At 45.0% G+C, this 23916-nt stretch overlaps 1 protein-coding gene across 1 annotated transcript in view; it reads right to left on the bottom strand.

Moving 5' to 3' along the window:
• Ptprt (protein tyrosine phosphatase receptor type T) overlaps nucleotides 1–23916 on the bottom strand; it is a 1017256-nt gene that overhangs the window by 7743 nt on the left and 985597 nt on the right. Inside the window, exons 20-26 of the mRNA XM_050150909.1 lie at nucleotides 21714–21801; nucleotides 13265–13341; nucleotides 6462–6498; nucleotides 4977–5074; nucleotides 2216–2275; nucleotides 1428–1544; nucleotides 69–223 (exon numbers count right to left, since the gene is read on the bottom strand). Coding sequence (XP_050006866.1) covers nucleotides 69–223; nucleotides 1428–1544; nucleotides 2216–2275; nucleotides 4977–5074; nucleotides 6462–6498; nucleotides 13265–13341; nucleotides 21714–21801 — 632 coding nt within the window. The remainder of the gene's footprint in view (nucleotides 1–68; nucleotides 224–1427; nucleotides 1545–2215; nucleotides 2276–4976; nucleotides 5075–6461; nucleotides 6499–13264; nucleotides 13342–21713; nucleotides 21802–23916) is intronic.

The following is a 23916-nucleotide window of genomic DNA, read 5'->3' as shown; positions in this document are numbered from 1 at the left end:
TGGGACAGTATGGAGAACAAATCCGGAGGTACAGCTGATTGCAGAATGGGGATGGAGGACTGACTCACCTGCAGTGGACCACTATGGGCCCGGCTTCTGGGGGGTTGAGGAACTTGACCTGGCGGACGAAGCCCAGAAGGCCTGTGGCATAGCAGGGAACACCATGGTCAGGCCAGCTGGTGAAGTGGAAGAGGCGGAGCTCCCGGATCTCGTGGTAGCCTTTCTGAGGAGAGAAAGGGACTCTGTTCCTCCACCTGATGCCCTCATGTGCCCCCTGAGCTCCATGGGGGAGTAGGGGCTGTGGTACTGAGGAATGGTCCTCTCTGCTGCATGGGGAAAGGAGGCCCTCGCTTGGTTAATGGGTGTTAGCTCACAGGAGCTCAGTTACTTCTGGAAATGTGAAACCAATCATTTTTTTTGAAGAACCTTTTAAAAATTAATTAACTTATTTATTTTTATGTATATGAGAACTTTGCTTGCATGCCTTGTAGACATTCAGAGCAATTCCTAGCTGGTGCTATGAAACATCAACTTTATTGTTCATCTCAAGTTAAGTGATACTCACCCAGGGACATCTTTTCCTGGACATGCGCTAGGCACTAGGAAGGGATAATTTAAGCCACAGCCCCTGCCCCTGGAAAAAAGTTCATGGCCCCACTGGGTGAGGAAGAGGGAGACTCCTATGTCGATCATCTGACCAGAGTGTACAAATGAATTATCTAACAAGATGAGAGGGGAGGAGAAACCTGGGAAGGCTTCTTCGAAGAGGCCTCCTTGACTGAGGCCTGGGAATGCAGTAGTGAAAATAAAAGCTGGCATTTATATTAAGTATTGGTGATGTCCCAGTCACTCTTTTGACTTTGTCCTGTGTGTTGTGGATTCTCTAGCAGCACTACTGGCCTCCACCCACTAGGTGTCAGTAACAAAACACCCTCTCTCAAGCTGTGATGTTCTGACACCTTTAGACAGGGACAGATACCCACCAGAGAACCAAATCGCCCCTGGTTGAAATGGGGCCCAGACTAGATTCCCAGCCTGGAAAATGCTGGCTTCTTTTTGCCCACCATGCTATGTTTTTGACACTTGGCCAAGGATATTATTCCTCCCATGCTTTCCTTGACTGGAGCCTTTTCAGCCCCCAATTTTCTGCATTCTACAAGCCACTTCAGTTCTAGGGCTATGTAATGGTGCTTCTGTAGGTTCTCTCTCCATCCTTTGGTCCCTATGGCTCTTATCACAATATATCCCTTCTGTTTCTCTCTCTAGTTGATGAACCCACTACATGACCATATCAACTCTGATTACCATTCTGTTTATCATGTCAAATGTGGGCTGGGTACGAGCCAGACCCTTGGTCTCCACTGTCTGGATGAGTAGCCCCATCAACTGACTTGGAAGAGGGAGTACTCACAGAAAGGGAAACTTACCTTCTGGACTGTGAAGGTGCGGATGACATATTCTGCCAGGGGCTCTGTTTCAATTAGGGTGACTTTAATGTCTCCATAGACCTCTGTGTCGTCTGGCCAGTATCGCACACACTTTACCTGTGGCCAAGTGAGAGACAGGGAAAGGATAGGGAAGAGAATGCATAAACAGTGCCAAACATGAGAAGTCAACTCCTTTGGTTTTCCCATCCATATAAACCCAAGGGTGACTTTGGAGGTATTTTGGCCCATGGGGCGCTCAGTGGTCAGGGATCAGCAAATGACACTGGGCCTAACTCACTGCCAGAGTCACTGGGGCCATTACAAATGACAGAGGTGACTTCACTTACAGCTCCTGGTGGTTTTCTTGTGCATTGCTACCCTAAGCCATGAGAAAGAGCTAGGTAAGACGGGAGGCGTATCATGCCCACGTAGCCGATGAATAATAGTACTGGAGATGGTGACGTGGTCATTTCCTACTGTGTCAGCACAGGGATGCTGAGCATTATTATCTGAGCAAGGATGAGAAGTACCAGCGAGGAGGTAGAAGCAGAAGGGTTGAGGAGAGGGTCCTTATAAAGAGGCGGTCACTGGGGAGTGGAAGGAGAAAGGCTCTTTGCTGGGGAAGAGACAGACAGTCCTGAGCTTAAAGGGAAGATGTGCCACCGCTCTCTGCCCTAGCAGTGGGTACCTATGCTACCAGCAAGCAGTCCCCACGTTTGACTCTAAGTTCCACAGAGAGCAAAAGAAATCATGGTTTTCCCCCTTTAAAATAGCAAAAGTGTTATTACCATTCCGGGGGACGACGCACGGCCTAGCGTGGCATTTCCCACAGTGTGTTCCGCTGGGTGCTAATAGGTGTTAGGTAAACAAAACAAAACAAAACAAAACAAAAAAATAAAACAAAAACAAAAAACAAGAAACAAACAAAACAAAACAAACACAAAAAGGTTTTGTGGTCAAATGAGTTTGGGAAATGCTGTTTCAACAAAGTTAAACAAGCTGCTTTGCTAAAACATGACTTAGATCCTCAGAAGCACTAATGCTGTTAAATATCTCAGGACTCTCCAACAGGGACAGAGGACACAGCATTTCCCAAACATATTTAACCATGGAACCCTCTGCTCACTAGCCAGCCTGCAGACTAGCATCCCATGGAACCCACTTAGGGAAACACGGAGAGCACACCAGGGTTTGCAGAATGTTGCTTGATTCTAAGACTTTAGAGCTAAGACCCTCATGGAAAGCCTTAGATTCCTTTGGCTAATGAGAGCCGATACTTACCTTGTCTAGCACTGCCTGCTATAAGTGTTCTTTGACTTATTTGTATATATTGTTTTAATCTGATGTCACTATAGCCTTAGATGGTATGCTCACCCACATTTTACAGATGAGGATTTAAACATGGGGAAGCCAAGGAACCTGCTCAGAGTCAACAGCTGCCAAGGGATGGAGTGAGGACCACACCCAACTGTCTGTGTCAGAACCAAGAACATCGCCTTGCACAATCATTGCAAGTGAATACACTGTAGTGTGTTAGTTGGTCATTCGCAGGAGTTACGTTAAGAACCTTCTCCCCCTTGCAAGTCCAGTTTCAATCACAGTCCATTGCCCCATCACGGGGAGAATTGTTTCAGAATATGGAATGTGCTGGAATTCTCAAACCCTGGGCTTCCTTTGCTTCCCTCTGGAGCTGCAGTCTCTGGGTGGAGGCTGCTGAACAGCGGGAGCTGTCTGAACAGTGGGTGCAGTCTGAACATGGGGTTACAAGTAGTAGGATGCGTGTCACGAGTGAGAAGAGAGTGAATTGGTTCAGGTCTTTACCCCTTGGCACCCACGCCTCATCTGTAAAATGGGGGAACAGGGCCAGATAGAGGTACAAGCGCAAGGATAAAGTCCCACTTGGCCCTGATCCTCTATTAAGGTCCATGCTCTTTCGGTACACCGTGACAGCCCTTTTCTTCTGCACCTCTGTGACCAGGACACTTTCTTCAGATTATCTATAAAAGCGGACCTGACTACCACTCTTGGGTAGTTTGTCTACAGTATGGCAGCCCTTTGAGTCTAGATAGTTGTACATCGGCTTTCTCCAGTGCAGCCCACCCATCCACCCGCAGGCCACAGTTAATCAAAGAGGCAGAGGTGAGGTTGGAAACAGTGGTCCCATTTCTAAGCTCTGGCTAAGGACAACCTAGACCCAATCTAGATAGAATGGAGAGAGACAGAGGCCTAAACCCTGATGAGGTTTCACAGTCAGGGAAGGAAGAGCAGGCAGGAGAGGGTGAGATGCTGCTGAGAGAAGACAGATGAAGAGAGAGATGTGGAGCCTGGGGTTGTCAACACCAAGGCAGGGATGCTGACAGTTTCCCTGGTGGAATGGACTGACCTGCCATGTTGAGGTGGATAGAGGAGACCCGAGAGGAGACACAAGGCCTCTGAGTCCTCGAGATGCAGCAGAAACACGGGAACAGGGAAGGTACCTTTGTTTGGCTTTAAAAATGTTTCCAATAGTTTTTTAGTCATTAATTTTGTTATTTGACAATTTTGTACACAAATATGATTTATTCAGATTACCCTCCCTTCCCTGCCTTTCTATTACTGCTATCAGACCTCCCCCATCCCGCCCCTCCCTTTAGCAGGCTCATGGTTTTAGTTTTTGTTTGGTGACTCATTTGGTGGTGGTTTTTGTCGCTCTGAGATGGAAATTACTGAGCATATTCACATGCTGAGGTGAAATAATTCAGCAATGAAGAAGAGTCTTATATTTCAAATGAAAAGGGAATATGAGAAAATCTCTGAGCCTTGTTGGGTTGCGCCTGAGGATATTTATACGTCTGATCTGCCCTGCCTGGTTCCTTTCCTCCTAACAATATATCCTAGTGACAGGTCCCTGCAGCCTCCCTTCAGAGCTGAATGTGTCACTTCCTTGCTTCTCGGGGACTCCTGGTTGCTTTCCTGCCCCGTCCCTCTGGCTTCTTTGCTAGTACAAGTTCCATCTCTTCTTTTAGGCAAGGCCAGGTTCTTTAACGGAAAAAGAATGTTGGGCTAAAAGATGAGGAATGGAGGTGAACAAGGAAGGGCTTGCAGTGACCTCTCAGAGGGTCACCTATCAAGGGCAGAAACTTAGTGTTTGTCATGTTGGGCTTGGTCATAACAAATGGCCTATATTCAACCTTTTGGAATCAATAGAAACAGCCCCTTCTCATGGCTAAATCTGAGAGCAGAAGGGAAGGTTGTGAATATGGCTGCAGATGTGAATAAGATTATAGGTTTGGGATGTGTTGGTGATAGAGAGTTCCCGCCCGATGGCTTTAATTTCCTCAAAATGCATGAGATGACATTATCGGTGGAGAGAGAGGATAGAAATGGGATGGGAGACTTGAAGGAGTAGAACACTGCTCATATGTGAAATAGAGTAAGGAATCTCCCATCCCTATAGGCTGCCGTAAAGGTGTGGTACTGCTTAGGAAGCTGGTGGTACAGTGCAGACAGCAGGCACCCCAGGGTGTATCTCCACCGCCCTCTGCCCACACGACTGAAGGAGACGCTTACCCTGCCCACTTCCACGAGGTTTGTGACCATGACGATGCTAGCAGAGTTTTCCTGCCAGATCATTCTCCAAAAGTCCTTCACAGTCTCTTGCATTGGACCTGGCAACAGAGAAGACGATGGGGTTAGAGGCTGTGGGTACAAGTGGATGCTGAGTGGTTTGCCTCCCGACTGTTTAATCAGGGTTCAACCTAGGTGGGGAAGAGTGAGGCTGGGGGACCTAAGTGAAACACCAGGTAGTTAAGACTGAGGCTGGAGGTGTGAATCTGTTGGGGGCAGAGCAGAGCACAGATAAGGGGGGAAAAAAAACCACTCTTCCAGTATCTGGTCTGCAGGATCCGCCTTATCCTTGCCCTCACCCTCATGCTCAGCCCAGCAGCTCCACTTTTTCCGGATCCACTATTTTATCTGGACTATCGTGTCCAAGGTGGGTGGGGTTGCAGAGATTAGACAGTGGGATCTCGATGAGAGATAGCAAGGGAGCTAGGGTAGGGAGGGTAGAGCTGCCAAAAGCAAGAGGGTCCCGAGTTCTGAGTTTGACAAATGTCGGAGACAATAATCTGAAGTTTGACCAGGAAGGAGAGGATTAAAGCACAGAAAATACAAAAGAAAGAAAAAAAGGAAAAGGGCGGAAAAACCAAGGAATAGGAGATAGGATCTGACAGTCCAAAGCAATTGCCTAGGAAACAATTCTTAATATCCTGGGTCTTTATCAATTTTAAAATTACAAAAGCAGTTCATGCATTTGAAAGAAAATTTGAATAGCATTTTTCTGTGTTTTGTTTGTATATATACATTTTCTGCAATAAACACCAGGTTTATTATGAGTCTATTTTCATATCATCAAAAATAATATATTTCAAAGCTATAGCGCTTTCTACAACATGGAGATGCCATATGTTATTTAACAACCTGTCTGCTATGGGGCATTTAGGATTTTTCACTTTTTCCTATTACAGATGACACGATAACATTGTGAAGAATGCTTTTGATATATGTCAAGGTCCACACATATAATTATCTGCAAGACTTCCCCCAGGAGGCTGTAAAAGGCGTCATCATTTTTAAGTCTTCTGATAGCATACTGCCACACTGCTTCCCAGGGCAATGGGCTGCATCTCTCTTGTGGACTTGCACTCACTGGAGGGATGGGAATGTCTCTTGGGTACCCACTGAGGCTTTTCTCTGGTCACCCCACACGTGGTCCCTTCCCTCGGAATAATATTTTCTAGTGACAACCATTTCTGCTGAAAGTCTAGGTCAAACATGTCCTCTCCTTGCTTTTCAAAGACGGGTGGAGGCTTTGCTGCTCTGTCTCTCTGGCTTCCCTGTCTGCAAAAGTTAATCCCCTTCCTTCAGGAGAAGGCAGACCATTTAGTGGACAAAGAGCATTGGGATAACAGAGAGAGGAAGAGTAGATAAGGCTTACCCTGATTTTTTAGAAATCCCTCTTCCTAGATAACCTTGAGGTCACTCCAAGACACTTACCTTGGGTTGCAATGTAGTGCCGGGGACGGTGGTACCCCTGGAAAATAGGAAGACAACACAACCAAGGGTTTCCATTCAAAGCTTGGAAATAGCATAATATTATGACACATCTCTTTCTAGCTACCTGGTGTTCTCATAGGCAAAATGGGAATTGCTGTAGGAAGTCTTACAGCTTGTGATTACCCTCTTACTGGGGTGTGGCCTCTTATGCTATATATGCTGATGCAGAGCCTGCGTCAGCCCCTTCTTCCCTGGCCTCTCAGTTAGGGTTGCTGCAGAGGTGAGTCCTCTCATGTTAGTAACTGAGCTCTCCTCCACGAGCAAATGGATGGAAAGGCATATCTTTAATTCCAAGTCAAGATGGACAGGGCTATGCAGGCTGGATAGGAGACTTAGATTCTGGGGTCTTTTGAGTAGGTTTGGGAGCATAAAATAGCTCCCTAGATCCCAGGATGATGAGGTTTCTTGTGTCTACTCTCTTCTGCCATCTCCCTCATCATCAAAGTCTTCGCTGGCCTGGGCCATAGCTTCAACCTCCTGGTGTCCTCCAAGAACTCATTTTTACTCCTGAAGCTCATAAGCTTCCTGCAGCAGTGGCTTCTCGGGATGCACCCAAGGTTGTCAGGTTTTTTTTTTTTTTATTTGAGTCTTCAGTGACTCTGAATGGCGTGGCAATGTCTAAATGCTTCATCTTATAGTAACTACACAATAGCATCCTCATCTTGAACATTTTTCCCCAGCTCTCTTGCTGTGTCTGCTCCCACAATATACTCATCTTGTGTTCCAGCCTCACTACCCAGGACTTTAGACCTGGGCTCTTCTGTGATACAGAGGTAACTCCTTCCTCATGAGTCTCCTTCCCCCTTGAGAGATTCCACAGGGCTTCACAGAGACCCAGTGAGTACAGGGACATGAACAGCAGCACTAAGAACTTTTATCTTTTTCTTCTCCTGGGTCATGAGACACACAGTGTGGAGCGAGGTGTAGCTTTCTGCACAGGCTGGTCAGTGGGATGCATGCATGGGTCTGGTTTTGCATTGGCTAAGACCTTGGAAGAAACTGGGTTTGAAAGATTTCAAATGTACTTGAAATTAATGGCAGAAAATTCTGGGCAAGAAATTCACACATCCATTGTGAGGCTGGCCTGCCGAGGCTCTATTTTGTGCTTTTGTTTGTTTACGCAATCGTTCCAGATTTGACCAGCAAGCATCAAAGGGGCACATTCTGCTATACACAATGCATGGCAACCCAACAGTGAGCCAGCCAGATGTAGGCTCTGCTTTGGGAGCAGCTCATAGACATCTACAAGCTGGGTTACGAAACTCCAAGGGAAGATGGGGGGCTCTGTAGAGAACCCATGGGAACTGACTCAGCTATAGACCAGAGGAATGTTCTCTGATGAGGTGGTGGTTTAATTAGCTTCTAGGCTGGGCCTCTTGACATTCCTGAAATCCCACTTCATGCCATCAGTAGTCTGTCTAGTCTTCCCACTAATGTCCCCATTGCCCATGGACTTACAGCTCTTCTTCAGAAGTAGTGGTCACATTTCTGTCCAGAAGGCTTAGCACCAGGCGACTGTCTGCTTCCCTCTCCTACCCCTGATTTATTTTTTGTTCTTCCATTTTGTGTGCACGTGTTCGTGTATGCATGCACATGTGTGTGGAGGTGTCAGTGCACGTGTGTAAATATGTGTGAAGGCCAGAAGTCGACGTCAGATGTCTTTGTGAATCACTCTTTTTAGTGAACCTGGAGATTGTTGACTTGACTAGACCGCCTGGCCAGGAAGCCCCTGGGGACCCACTGAATGCATGTGTGCCACATGCCTGCCCCCATGCCGCATCTGGGCAAAAAGACCTGATCTAGACTCAAGAAACTCACAGAGTTCCCAAAGAGGAAAATTTTAAACCATGAGAGCGATTCCTTAGCAATGGAGATAAAAGGAAATGTGTTGCTCAATTGGGTCTCCTCTGGGGATTTGCCAAGAGCTAGTGAAGAAAACTTCTTAACCTTAAAAGAACTCCCAGTTCATCTAAGTCCCACCTACACAGCACACAGACTGACTGCAAACCAGCGCTGGGCCTGCCTCCATCTGTCTGTGAGCAATGGGAAAGAGGTTTGCATCCAAAACGCATTTATCTCACTCTACACGCCTGCATCTGTTACTTACTGGGGACCCAGATATGATATTTATTTCCAGGCCGGTAATTTATAACAGATTCAAGTGGCTAATACATTTTCGGGTGTGCAAACAAACAGGCCAGTGGGCTGGTTCAGAGAGCAGCATACCGCGGCCTCCAGAGGCTCTGGCAAGGTTGACCTCATCCAGCTCATTATCCAAATAGAGTCATTTTAATGAATTGTCAAGATTCAATTATAGAGAAGGTCCTCTAACTTGGATGGCTAGCTCTTGTCTTTGGGCTGTGCTGAAGAGCAGGACAAAGCGGTGAAGACTAGATAGCTTCCCCCACTCCATGGCTGGGTTTCAGGGATCCCCAGGAGACCACAGAGTATAGTTCTATGGAGACCTCAGGTAGGCTGACAATTGTGATTGTCCTGCTTCCTGCCCCGTCGTGATTAACATAAGAGGGTGCTTTGATGTTTGGTGTCTTTTTGTCTTGCCTCTGCCTCTTTCCCCATTGTCTTTTCACACTTGGCTCTGTAGCAATGGGAGGGGACAAAATAAACCACAGTGCAGGCTCCCATGTCCTCAGGCATTCAGAGGGCATTTTCTAAGTAGGAGGGGAAGGGAAAGCTAATTGGCCAGTGGGAAGTTGGGGCATATACCCTTCTAGGTTCTTCCTTGCTGCATTAGCAGGGGTTAGCTTCTCCCTGGCAAGAGCAAGACAGCCCTCTCCTTACAGAAATGCTATTACTTTTATACCCGTTCTCTTATCCAGCCACTGAACTTGATCGCTTTGCCTTCTCTAGCTACAGGCTACTCCACACAATCTGGTTGGTGAGTCCACCTCAGGATTATCCAGGCACTTGTTAAACTCTACCCGGTTAAGACCTGTGAGCCAGTTTGTTTCCTCTTGGAACCCTGATACTCTACGGCAGTTACCCTAAGCTACAAAGGTAGCCATCAGAAAGGCCTGTATACAACAGGCCCAACAAGGATGGGATTCACGACTGCAGTCTCATTAGTCCTGATGCTAATCACTGAGATGCCAGCTCAGGGCCTGACACTGCCCATTAGGACAGCATGTGGTAGGGACATTTGGCCTGTCTGTACAGTCAAGTTCTTACACAGAAAGGGAGGGGGCTCTTCTGTGTTTCAGCTCTGCAGAGAATTAAAGTTTAGCTGTGTGACCTAGGGCAGTGCTCTTAGCCTCCATCCCTGGTTTCCTGTCTTTTAGAGGCTTGCAAAAGACTTTGTAATGACAGAACAGGACAGCGCTGATTAGTGCTGGCACTGTACAGAGTCACTTGCATTGAAAGCAGTTTCATTTGCTTTCTATATTACATGGAGATTTCTCAGTTCTACATGTACTCAGACATTCACTCTACTGCAGATTGAATAAATAGCTGGAAAAATCATTTCGATGGGGGTTCCACTTAGCTATTAAACGTCAGATAAATATGTCCACCTGGGCACACAAGACTATATATATGCTGTATCCTTACAACTGTCATAGCCACCTGACCACAGTCAAGGTGGGGGAAGGAAAGAAAGAAATTAGTCCAGCCCGTGTCAATAAGTGCTAGATGCGTGTCCACTAGATGCACGCTGTGGACGGCGTTAGGAGCAGATGAAGGACCAGGGGAAAAAGAGTACTGGGCTGGGACATTCAGCTATGGTTCATACCCAGGTTGTGCCACATCTCTGTGACATTGGACAAGTTTTTCAATTACTCCAGGTCTCCGTTTCCCCATCTGCAAAGTGGGAATGATAAGAACTACATTGAAGCGTCACCAAGAAGTCTTAGTAAGTTGACTCGCTTCAAGCATACATCGTAGGGCCAGGAGCGACCCATTAAGAACCTACTGCCACTGTCACTGCTTATTATTACTGGAGGAAACAGAGTTTGGCACTCTTGATTCAAAGTCTAGCTCCCCCTCTCTGACTTCCTTGGGTGGGATTCTGGGTACATTTCATAACCTTGAGAGTCCCAGCTTACTCATCTGGCTATGGGTCCTAGAGATATTCATCTAGCTAGGCTGAGGTACTATTTAAGGTGACACACTGGTACACGAGGAGTGATCACTCATTCTTAGGTCACTACAACCCTTTCTTGTCCAGTTGGTTCTTTGTCACTTTCTAAGGCAGGGCTGAGCTGTCATCGCCTTCAAACTTTCACTGGACTCCCTCTTGAGGCTTTGTTCTGGCAGCCCCTGTTCCTGGAGAGAATCTTTTCTCATCTGACCCCTCTTACCAGACAGACTCCTTGTCTGATAGGTCGGTATTTCTAGCACACAGTGGGACGTCTGCTTGGTATTTGTGAGATGCCTACTAGAATGGAAAGCTAATGACATGGCCAGTGGATGCTTGGAGCAACCCATTCTTGCTGGAGACAAGCTTCTCAGAATTGGGTTGCTCCCTGTGAAGTCATCTGGGGGGCTACAGACACAGAGACTAGCTTCTTTATCTCCACTGAAGCTCTAGCCCCAGGTCTTGGTCACACAGCAGGTCCTTTGTTATGCAGGGTCAGATAGGAAAGTGGAAACCACTCTGGGCATCACAGACCGAGGGGCTTCAACATGGAGAACTGATTTGACAGGTTCTAGAGAAGTGTGATGGCACAGAGGAACCATGGGTCAACCTCAAGATCAGCAGCCCATAGAGCCCGCAGCTCAGTGGTTCTTTACCTTCTCAATGCTGTGGCCCTTCAATGTAGGTCCTGATGTTTGGGTGACCCCCAGCCATAAAGTTATTTCTATTGCTACTTCATAACTGTAATTTTGCTACTGTTATGAATTGTAATATAAATATCTGTGTTTTCTGATGGTCTTAGGTGACCTGTGTGAAAGAGTCATTTGACCCCTCAAAGGGCTCAAGACCCACAGGTTGAGGACACTGTCCTAGAGGAACAATGGAAGACAGAAATCGTAAGAACTGGGGATCTGAGATGGCCTGGAAGGAATTAGAACTCAAACCGAGGGAAACTGGAGATGCAGATGAAAGGTTGCCATGGAGGAACTGCTATCCAGGCAGGAAGAGAGCAGAGACACCCTGGTTGCCCTCTTTCTGTCATCCCTGGGGGTCCTATCAATCCCTGTTTCCTCCTTCCCTGACACTATACCCATGCTCACAAGTGCACAATCACTACCATCTACAAAGCAAAGGAGAGCAGAGCGTGTCAAAGAATAACTGGGGACAAACAGACAAAAGACCATGCTGGGCTGAGTGGATATCTAGGAATGTGATTTTGCTGGGTATTTCCATTCACATAACAAAGGCCAGATAGCGCTAGCAACTTAGGCTTCTAAGCTTCTATGTGGGTACTCTCCCTTAGGACAGTCACATCTACCTAGCCATAATCAAGGGAAAGGAGAAAAGGAAGGAACCAATCTAGCCTGGATTGGGATCTGCTGGCTGAGTGTTCGCCCAGTGTAAAGTGTAAAGCAGTTATCAGGTTCAAGGCTCAATAAATGTTTGTTGAACTAATGAATCTACTGCTCAGGCTATGTTGTAAAAAATTCACGAAACATGTTATTGTACTCCATAGCTGGTCTATCAATACACTCAAGCATCTGAGGCATCAGTGGGAAACTGAGTCTTTCTTCAAGGCCTCTGGGCTCTGAGCTGAGTCCTTGAGAAGTCAGCTTGGGTCAGTGATGCTGGGCTATCCACTTGGCAAGAGTGGCCGTACTTCCTCCTTTGTGGGGTCTTTCACTTCTGTGCACGCCGTTCTTGGCTCCTCTTTGAACTGAGTCCCTTTCTCAGCAGTGTCTGAAATGTGGTGGCAGCCTCCTTCCTACTTAGCTATATTAATTTCAGGCTCTCTTTTTCTGGGCCTTCCCTTTCTTCCAGGAGCAGAAGAATTGCAGAGCTCAGTGCTGAATGGGACCACCCATATTCAGACACCTTCAATAACTTTCTCTTTCCTTCAGGGTTCAACCTCCTAAGTCATCAAGGATCCAGGGCCAACCCCATTTTCCAGTACTGCCACTACCCTGTTCCCACTGCCCTCAGACAGAGCTGATACTGACACACGTCTTTCTTTCCAAACTCTTCTTCCTTCCTCTTGGCGAGAGCAGTTCCCTAACCAAAGCCGCATCCTCTCTCGCTTTGAGTTTGAATTTCACTTGCACCTGAAGCTTTGACTCACACAATTTTCTGCATCTCTGATTGAAGAAGTGATGTTTCCCATCCCTGAATCCTGAAAGTATTTTATCTGAACCCATAATAGTGAGCAAGCTCTAGTTTACCCTAGTTTACCACAGATTTGCACAGCTTCTCTTTTCTGATGTTTTTGAGGGTGGAGACCCTGACATTTTTAGTTTTATGGACCTCATAATATCTAGCGCATAGTGAGTACTTTAAACATTTTGTTGCATCAATGGTTGTATCTTCAAATGAATGACTGAGTAGACAGACACATACACATTAATGCAGGGATTGAATGAATAAGATCAGCCGTTTCCCTGGAGTTGCAAAGAACAGGTGACTCTAGTCTGCTTGAAAGCAGCTGTAGCTCTGGATGGATAATCAACTTGTGCCATACAAACTAGGGAAATGGCACACAGCTCTGGATGTTCCGGCTACCTTCTGATGGACAGGTTAAAGACAGCCTCTCAATTAGATCTCGAGTCTGGACAGTCAACTCTAGCCCATAGCTACTTAGCCCAATCAAGATACTCACATCGATGTAGTTGGCATTGATGTAGTCAGAGTGGGGGTCTCCATCCAGCACCAAGAGCCTCACCCGGGAGTGGTCATCTGGCGAGAGAACAAAGAGCAGGAAGATGAGAAGCTGTGGAAGGAGGGGTCAGTCGTTGTCTTCTGTAGAGCTGTCACTCATTAGGGACTCCGCCTCTTTCTCACAGTTATATGTTGTTTATAAGTGAGGAAACAGAGGTACAGAGAGGTAATGAATCTGACGAAGGACCCATTTTCTACTTTCTCTTTTGATTATGATTTCACCATTACCTGAGCAGGTGTATCCCCAGCCCCTAAGTCTTAGTGATTTCATCATTAATATCGGGATAGAAATACCTGCTTCATGGAATAATATGAGAGACTGATATCTGTGCCCAGACCGTAAGGTCATGGAGTCTGAATCAATATGCTTCCTTTCTATGCTTGTTTAAAAACAGCAAGTTTACCCATTTCTTCATGAACACAAACTACTTTATGTTTGTCTCTTGGAGCACTGATGCAGACAGAATGTCGGCAGTGTCTTGTTATCAATACTCTCATTAAACGGAGGACTGGATCATCAGAAAAGGGGTCATCAATAACTAAAAATCATGTTACTGAGGATGCCTTTTCAAACACAGTCTAGACATAAACAACAAGATGTTCAGGCTTTAGTCAATAGCATGCTTGCTTCAAATACCACTTTAAATGGTACATCAGAAAAAGCTGGATAATCCTTTGCAATTAATTAATGTCAATTCTGACATGCTAATTTACACACACTAGGGAACATCTTGGTTGGGTCTGGTGAGAACCTCCAGTCTGCTACCTGGGTCACTGTGCACCTGCCATTGTATCCCCCATTATACTCCAGGGCAGAGATGGGGTTCACAGTCGGTGGGATAGAGGGGTGTGGGCATCCTAGGGCCTCATAGGATTAAGGAGGGAAAACAGCTTTTCCTCGTAGACTTTTATAGTACGCCTCAGTTTCTAAGCACATTTGCTGGCACTGACTTGAGTTTCTTGCGATGGGGCATTGACTGCCTTGTCTGTGTTTCATCCCTTACAGCCTTATGGGAGTAGCACACAGCAGGAGCTCAGTGAGTACTTGGTGAGTGGATGAGTGGATGAGTGAATGGCCCCATTGGGTGCTCTCAGTGATCTCATGAGAGAGGCAGAATGGCTCCGTTAGTCCTTGTAACAAACGAGCAAACTGAGGTTCATAAAAATTGGCCGTATGACTAGTGAATGGTGCGACACAGAAACGTGAGGGCCTATTAACTTCAAGTTCGTATGTTCCTACTTCCAAAAAGCTCCAAGCAGGAGATTAGAAACCATGTAAGTATTCACAGAGGAGGATGGCTACAGAAGTTGTTGGTTGAGTGACGGAAGGAATGTTTAAGAAGTGAGATAATTTAGAAAAACAACAAAGAGAGGCTACTTTAATAGACTGGAGGAAGAGAAAGATGGGGTGGCATTCTCAGAACTCTAGATTTGGGGTAAAGTAGGACTGGAGCCACCATGGGTGTCTTTGGCAGGAGCTGGACTCAAGGGGGAGAGTTCCTGATTGCAAGGACATCACCTTGCAGAGATCAGCTCCTTGTAATGTAACATCAACTGGAAGGTCAAGGATGGATCCAGCTTTGGGCAAACAGGCCCCGGACTGGTATAAGGCACCACTAATATCTATTAACTCGGAATCAATCATGAGTATCAACAGGCAGCAGGTGCCATACTTGGATAATGCATTATACTGGAAACCCCTGTTCTAATTCTCCAAGGAGGAAATGTTTCATTGGAAGCCACTGGTAAGGAGGAGTAGGTAGGAGGTAACTCTGCTTGGGTATGGGATAGAGATGTGGGGTCTGGGGTGAGGAGAGTTTCAACTTAAACTTTACTTAATTCATTATAAAGCTCCAGTATTAGGTACACCATCTCACTCACTTTTCCCTAAAAGTAGCTCTTCACCTTATCATGGTCACAATGAAGTGCTATTATATCTGCTTTCTCAGGCTCACATAAGTTAAGCACTTTCACCAATTAGACAGCTACTCTCTAAGGTGCATCCTGTTCTACCAACAGGACTTGCTGTCCTGAGGAAGTACAGGCATCTCAAAGGGTAACTACCGTTAGGGTCTGTGCAAGCGAGGGGTCCCCAGCCCTCAGCACTCATGAGAGGGAGACTTCCTGGGGATGGCCATTCTGTAGGAGTGTGACCTGACTCTGAACCCCGGCTACCAGCAGTTACAGAATTTATAAGTCTCAGAAAAAGGAAATGTATATTATGTTTTTATCTAGTGCTCTTATTAATGACTTGGTGATTCAAAATCTCTTTTATTTATGAGACTGATGAATTGCCTGCTATACTAAAGAGGCAGATCAAAATCTCCTTTACTTACTGAGTTATGCTTGCCTGAAGACTATAGCAGTAGAAATAGAGATTCTGGTTTAAAATGATAAAAGGGGATATATATATATATATATATGCAAAAATCATTAGAAACAAAGCAAAAGAAAAAACCTACAATTTTGAGTCAAATAGCCTTAAAGAGCATATGTGTCTCTAACCATCAGTTTGTCTACCAATATCTTCCTTTATTATTAAGAACACACTTGCTGCTTACCTACTATGTGCCAGCCTAGTTGAAGGAACTAAGAAAGGGTTAGAGCAGGTGAGCTTCATGCTTAAGCAACAGGGGCAATTTGATCAAGGAGATGGCTCACAAACAGAAGGGAAACATCAAGGTCTTGTAAAAGAGGAACAGAGAGCTTTTGTAGTGAAATGAGACTCAGGAATTAAAAGTGAGGAAGCTTTGACCCAGGGGCATCCAGGAAGTTTTTCTCTTAGAGGACACCTGGAAGCAGGGATCCTCAAAGAGCCGGCACTTTGCAGGAAGGTGCTATAGTGTAGGACTGCAGAAGACTCTTTTTTCCTGGGATCACTGATCGTGAGGGAAACAGTAGCAAGAGGAGACAGAGGAGAAGGCTGGATAGAATGGAGTGTTCTCTATGCCACTTTAAGGCACCAAGGCACAAGTACCTAGAACATTTAAAATTTCAGCAGTGAAATACTACACACGCAACAGTGGCAAAACCCTCACAATACCAGCAAATACTTGCTAATATTTGTAACGGGAATGCTCACCTACTCATTGCTAGAGAAAGCATACAATGGTGCAACCACTTGGAAGATAACAAGGCCATTTTGTACAAAATGAAGAATCCATCACCATGAGATCCAGTAATTACACTATTTGGTATTTATCCAAAGTATTCCAATTTTATGCCTACATTAAAAACTGTACACAAGCAGCTTTAGTCATGATCATACAAATTTGGAAACAACCAAAAATATCCTCAGTAAGTGAATTGGATAAATAAAGGGTGATATAGCCATATACTGGAATATTATTCAGTGATAAAAAGAAATGAACTCACAAACTATAAAAGACATGGCAGAGACTTAAATACTATTGCTAAGTAGTGGAAGCCAATCTGGAAAGGCTGTGTTGAATGTTGAGTCTACATATGGTTCTAACTATATAATACTCCAAAAGAGGAAGAAACCATAGAGCCTACAAAAACCTCAATGGTTGGCAGAGGTTTAGAAAAGGAGAAAGGAGGGTTAAATATGTTGAGCAATGGGGACATTTAGGGCAAGGAAACTATTCTATAAAATACTGTAATTGGTATATGCACTTTCCAGTTCTACAGAACTGCATAACATACAACGTGAGCCCTAATGCAAACTGTGGACTTAAACTAACAATAATGGACCAATATTAGGCTATCACCAGCAACAAATGTTCTGCAGTGTTGATGAAAGGGAAAACAACATATAACTGGTACAGAATTCTGTACTTGCCACACAGCTTCTCTATAAAACTGAAATTGCTCCTAAAGAAATAGAGGATAGTGCCTGGCATACAGCAGGGACTCAATAAATGGAGGCTTGGGCTAGATATAAGGTACACAGTGGGGTGACAGTAGAGACACCTAGAAAGCTAATGTTCCCCATTTGTCCATCTGCCCAAAGACAAATCTGTTTATCTGCAGACACAGGAGTAATGGATGCGTTCCTTAAAGGACAGAATTCAGATCCAGGTCTAGCAGAAAGGCAATGCAAAGAATGGCAGTGTCCTCATGGTTTATTTATCTGTCCTGGGAAATGCTAATATTATTCCGGGTCCCTTTCTTCTGCTAACTTTATGTAATTAGAAAGATAAAAATTGTTTACTCACATGCACATGGAGAAAGATGGGGCAGCCAGCGATGGCAAGGAGCTTATACAAGGTAATTTACAAGCCGCCCAGAATGTTCATTATGCTCTATCTACATTTTGCAAGCTTGAAAAACAACTAATTTGGCATGCAGCATTTGAGAGTCAAGACAAAGAGAAGGGTTATGAAGAATCTTGTGGAGGAGGAGAAGCTCCCTGAATGGGAAGTAAGATGAAGAGGCAAGAGCCTGAATACTCCAGGTTCCTTGAGGAGGTGGGGACTGGGAAAGAAATAGCCTTTGCTTGATGGTAGAGGGGCCATGAAGGACTTGGAAGTTTAAAACCGTCCCATGAACACAGCTGCAGGGGCAGGGGGACATCATCTTCTGTCTTTAAATTATCTGTTCTTTATTGCTGTAGAATGTGGGCCCATGGTAGGCTGGTAACTGTTTCAGAGGCTTACAAACAGCTCTCTGAAAGGGAACAGAGGTCTGATATATAACGTGGGTGGTATAAATATCACCACCATCACCGATTGTAAACAACAGATGTACAAAATTTATGCTGATCATACGTCTGCTTTTGTTCACTGGCATGAATCAACCAGAGCACATCATAGCAGAGACTCTTACCATTCCCCACAAAGCCACACTGGCTCTGATTGCCTGAGAACCCACTGCCCTGTCATGGTCTCCTCTCCACACACTTCCCTGGTAACCTTGATCTTAAGTGGTTCCAATATACTGTGTTTGTTCTGGTCACAGAGTCTTCACACGTGCTGAGGCACACACTTGTCTGAGACCATGCATCATGACCAAATTCTTTATTCCCATGGCTGATCCATTGTCTCACCTGCAGTTCTGAACTGCCCCAATATTGACAACCAATCCTTATCTTTATTAGAAGAGAGCTAAAGGATCGGCTGAATTGTGAAGGCTGACCCGAGACACCCCCTCCACTCCCTCACTAGATCATCATAATACTTAGCTTGGGTTGTAATATTCCTTGAACCTCTATTTATTCAATTATAACCCCCACATAATATTTTTTTTACTACAGACTTGTGCCTGAGATGAAAAGAAATCAAATATGAAAACATTGAACCTGCTGTAAAGATCAACACAAATATCTAAGTTGAGCCTTTTTATTATTATAGACCAATGGATTTCTAAGTGTAATCTTTAGATATCCAGATTTTGGGGCCATACTCCAGTTTCCAAAATCAGAAGCTGTAAGAGGAAAATGTATGTTTTAGCAAGCTTTTCACAGTGCGTGCCCTGTTTTGAGCATGCAAATTAATGTTGAGTTATTCAGCACAGATTTGTCCTAACTTTAATTTCTCTTGGGAAAGATCAGGAGACTTCCTGGAAGTGGGCCATGATGTCAAAGACCCCTCAGTGGCAGGTGGCAAGGGATAGGAGTTTATCTGTACGGAGAGTGTAAGGTGTTCAATGGACTATTCCGGAAGTTGCAAGGATACTGTGCCATTTGATTAAAAATGTAACTCTGAATGGCAAATTGCATACCTTACTTCATGGATGGAACTCTGTGGAGTTCAGTCACTCAATAGAAGGTATATGGCAGACAGCCTCCTTACATAGTGGCAAACTGGCCCCCAAGACCCCAGTGCCCCAAATCCCTCTATTCCTTGTTTCCCACCAACAACTCGGTCCCCAACCCTGGTCCCCTGTCTCTCTCTTGTTGTCATTTCACAACCACTCTGGAGGAGGAGGTTTAGTTCTCTCCTTTGTGCAGTTCTAACTAAAAACCAAACCCCAGATTCCCCCCTTTTCTCCATCACCAGACAGAACCCAATAAATCAGTCATCTCCAGTCACATCCGCTTTAAGAGAGAATCACTTCAGAAAGGTGGGGCTGGGAGAGACTCTCATTTGCATACTTTATAATCTTTCCTCCTGTCTTCTGGGGACGGCAGAGGGTAAAAAACAGGAGCAATTTTTCAGAGAAAAGAGATTTGACTCATTACAATGAATTGTGGAGCTGCAAAGCCATTTCCTGGAAGTATTGGAAATGTTAATGCCGTCATCTTGCCCGAGTGGGTAGGGAGGAGGCAGGTAATTCCACAGGGACTGCCTGGGTACCTCATCGAAGCTAAAGGTCTAAGCATTCAATCTTGATTGAGTTACCCTTATTGGCTCACAGAAAGTATGGCTTGGGCCCACACAAAGGGGATACACATCCGTTCTGTGTGTCTCCTTGTCGCCTCAGATCTATGCTAGCTGCTAGCTGAAGCTGGGAAGCTCCCACCGCAGAGTCAGGAGAGAGAGGGGAAGAACAGACAGGAAGAGCACCCAGAGAGGACAGGGGACAGTGTTGTTACCACTGCAGCTCCTTGCATCCTCAGGATGTCACCAGGCAGTGCCCCACCAGGAAATCTATCTTTCTTTCTTTCTTTCTTTCTTTCTTTCTTTCTTTCTTTCTTTCTTTCTTTCTTTCTTTCTTTCTTCCTTCCTTTCTTCCTTCCTTCCTCCCCCCCCCCCTCCCTCCCTCCCTCCCTCCCTCCCTCCCTCCCTCTCTCTCTCTCTCTCTCTCTCTCTCTCTCTCTCTCTCTCTCTCCTATTAGATTTTTTTTAAAAAATTACTAATCCAAATTCCCACTCCCTTCCCTCCACACACTCTCTCACCTTACCCCTCTAATCCTAAGACAGAGTAAAGCACTTTGCTTTGTGGAAGGTCCGAGGCCCTCCCTACTACATCTAGGCTGAGCAAGGCATCCATCCAAAGAGAACAGGATCCCCAAAAGCCACTACATGCAGTAAAGATAAATCCCTGTGCCACTGCCAGTGGCCCCTCAGTCTGCCCCAGCCATGCAACTGTCAACCGCATTCAAAGGGTTTAGTTTGGTCTTATGCTTGTTCCTTCCAAGTCTGGCTGGAATTGGTAAGCTCACATTAGCTTTCCTATCTTTTGTGTATCTCTCATACATCTTGGCTTCTGTCCGTTGGCCTAAAATATTCCTGTCTGTCAATGAGTAGGTCTTCCTTTCTTATGGTCAAGGCATTTACTTTTCGCATAGGTTCAATATTCCTGGGAGCAGGGCATTGGAAACTTGTTTTCTTTTTCTTTTCTTTCTTCTTCTTCTTTTTTTTTTTTTTTTGAGACAGGGTTTCTCTGTGTAGCATTGGAGCCTGTCCTGGCACTAGCTCTGTATATCAGGCTGACCTCAAACTCATAGAGATCTCCTGCCTCTGCTTCCTGAGCGCTGGGGTTAAAGTCATGTACCACCACTGCCCGGCTGGAAACCTGTTTTCAACAGTGAACCCTATTTGAGCTCACAACCCAACAATTACATTGGATAACGCACTGGTTACAGTACACCAGGCACTGTACTGAAACCAATGACAGTGGGGACAAGCCATAGCGAATAGACACCTGTCACAGAACAAAGACATTTTCCAGTGCCCAGCACAGGAAGTGTTCAGAGGAGGCCCACACATTATGCCTTAATATATGTCTGCTGACTATTTGAGTATCTCTTTCCGACACTTCACTTGCAAGAAATCTTGCTGTCTGCATGCAAGAGAGAAATTATAAATGTTTTCTGATTAGTTCCACTATTCACAGCCCATTCCTAAATCAGCACAGGAAACAGCTAAGCGAAAACTTCTGCCTCTTTCTTCCTTTACAAACTGCCTGTGTCTTATTCTTCTCCAGCTTTTTTTCTTTTGAGATGTCTAGACAGTTAAAACAAAACTTTTCACGGTGCTAGAAATAACTTGTCCCTAAGGATTTCCCCGTTTCTCCTTTCTTTGCCCAAACTGGGGTAACCTGAGATCTTAAAAAATGGTCCTCACACAGTGGGTAGGATGTCAAAAGTCCTGGGTGGGGCTACAATATATCACAGGAAGGTTGCTATGGGCACCTCTTAACAGAGCACTGACTCAACACTTTATCTGGGGTATCTCTGCTCTCTCCCTGTGCTGTCTTGAAGGCTGTTCATTTTCATCTGGAAATGCTGAAACTTGTGTACTGTCTGTGAGTGGTAGTTCATTTTATGGCTGTTCCTCAACCCTCTTTCTCTTTCTTCCCCCTTTAGGATTACTACTGACTTCAGTTGGGTCTTGCCACCCCTTCCTGGGATAATTGTAATAATCTACTAACCCAAAGCTGGAAACATAAGGATTATTTTATATCAAATCCCAGGAAACAATAACTTTTTTTTCTCCCACATTTCCCAAAATCTAACACATAGAACCTCTCAGAAGGACACTTACAGGATATGATGTTTCCATATCGATTCTTATTGCGGTTTTCATCTTCCTTGGCTGTGTCCCACGAAGCTGTCTGTCCCTCTGGTAAGGCCTACAAGGCAAAGGCAGATTGTGTTAGCATAGCCTGAGATGGCAACTCTCCTCAAGTATAGAGGAACCAACAACAGGAAAAGGGTATTGACTATGATGGGGGACTCAGTACAAAGGGCTATGTGTCTGTAGTGGTGCCTCCTATGAGCTTACATTGCTTGTTCATTGGCTCAAATACTGTTTTATCTTCTTTCTGTCATGAGTTTACAGTCTAGTCGAGTAGTGAATCATTCATTCATTCATTCATATACTCAGCAGAAGCTCATTGATCTCATATTATGTTTTGGCAATTTTTCTAGGTACTTGAACTCTAGGGTATCCAGTGGATTAGGAAATGTAGCAAAGGAGAAAGCAAATCCTATTTCATATATGAAGATATGAAGAACCACAAGAGGATAACAGCTTAGAAAGTTTTCTGTGAAAGACTCACGTGCAAATTCATTCCCTGATGAGGTGAAGAAGTCAGTCACACTGAGAAAAGTAGGAAGTACTTTCCAGGCAAAAGGAACAGGTGCAAAGGTCAGAGAGTGATTACATGATCATGTTCATAGGATGAGAGTATGGCAGGATTGTTGGGGGGAGCTAATGCCTGGAAACTTCTAGGGAGGATCTGAGAATCCAAATGACCCCCAAGTATCATAGTTCCTGGTTAATAAAGAATGTTGTTCTAAGTGTGGTAGGGAACCATTAGAGGGCTCTGAGCAAGGAGGTCCTCTCATCTGCTATACAAAGAGCATTCGTGTTCCTGTGGAATGCAAACTCTAAGAAGGCCAGAAAAGAAACAGGGTAATTGGTTATTAATTGATTGCAATCGTACCTTGTAATGGTCCTTGGACTGCTGGAGCAAGTAATAGTAGTGGCCATGAGAGAAGCAATTATTTTGTTGTTGTTCAGGTAAGCATGTCAGACTTAGGTCATCTCAGAAGGAGACCCAAATATAAGACTTTGGGTACAAGTGGCTGGGTTTGGAGGCAATCAAAGAGAATGAGAGGAGAAAGGGGGAAGCAGACAGTCAAGGGAATGAAGCTGACAGGGCAGATTGTCACTGTACCACCAAGTCAAATTGGAGTTCAATAATTCATGAACACATCTCATGTCCAGGGCTCTTGTATGAGAGGGTAAGGAGAGAGCTGGAAGGGAGATGGAACGGTTGCCAATTGTTTCTCTTCTACTGTTGTTGGAGAATAAGTGTTAGAAAACCCTCATGTTTATGCCTTGCTCTGTAGGTAGTGAGGATATTCTTTAGTCTTGAGGAAGTCCTCGGGTAACAAAACATAGATGCTTACCAGAGGAAGCTGTCATGTTGGTGTGCAGAGAACCATGAAGGTACAGATTTGCAGAGGGCACTAATGCAAGAAATTTAGACAGGAAGTGTGAAAGAAAGAAGAATGTAGGCTGACCTCTAGGTCAATGGTTTGAAGAACCAGAGAAATGTCATTTACTGAAATGGAGAAATCTAAGGAAGAAACATTATTGATTGGGTGGGAAGTAAGCATTGCATTTTGGGTATATAATGTACTTAGAAGATTACCAACTAGTGGGCACTGTGTATTTTAATGTGTTGAAATTAGTAAAAATGATAATAGTATTACTGGCACCCAAGTTTGAGATGTCTGTAAGACACCTAAGCTGGGCTGTTGATCAGGAAGTTTGCTGCAGAGCTCCAGAGTTGAAAGGCAGGAAGGAGGCAGAAGCCAGCCATCAGTTTAAGAGGGAGGCAGATATGTAAGTGACCGCCAAGTGAACACCCATGTGGATGGTTTGCAAGAACTAAGGGCCAAGAGGTCTAGAGCAAAGGGAAGATGCCATCAGTTCCATCACAGAGGGGAGAAATGAGCATTTATGGAGTGGGAACCGCTTTAGAAAGCCTGCAGCATCATACAGGACAAGCCATATTTTGGTGAATGTCTTTTTCCTTCCCCACAGAAGGACAGGATGAGTGTCCTATCCATGGTCCTGACATTACTTACAATGCCAGATTCGGTCTACACAGTGGAGGAGGAGACGTTTGCTCATTTTAACACATCAGCCTTCACTTTGCCCTTCTATTCTTCAATGGGTCCATCCTAAGTGAGAACAAGTCCTCACCAATTGGTCAGAAGTTAATTCAGTCACT

The sequence above is a fragment of the Alexandromys fortis genome, unplaced genomic scaffold (assembly GCF_014885135.2).
Source record: "Alexandromys fortis isolate MF-2015 unplaced genomic scaffold, M_Fortis_MF-2015_v1.1 scaffold_27, whole genome shotgun sequence".
In the NCBI taxonomy this organism is placed as follows: domain Eukaryota; kingdom Metazoa; phylum Chordata; class Mammalia; order Rodentia; family Cricetidae; genus Alexandromys; species Alexandromys fortis.
The sequence above is the reverse complement of the archived record's forward strand: the minus strand, read 5'-3'. Positions and strand labels throughout refer to the sequence as shown.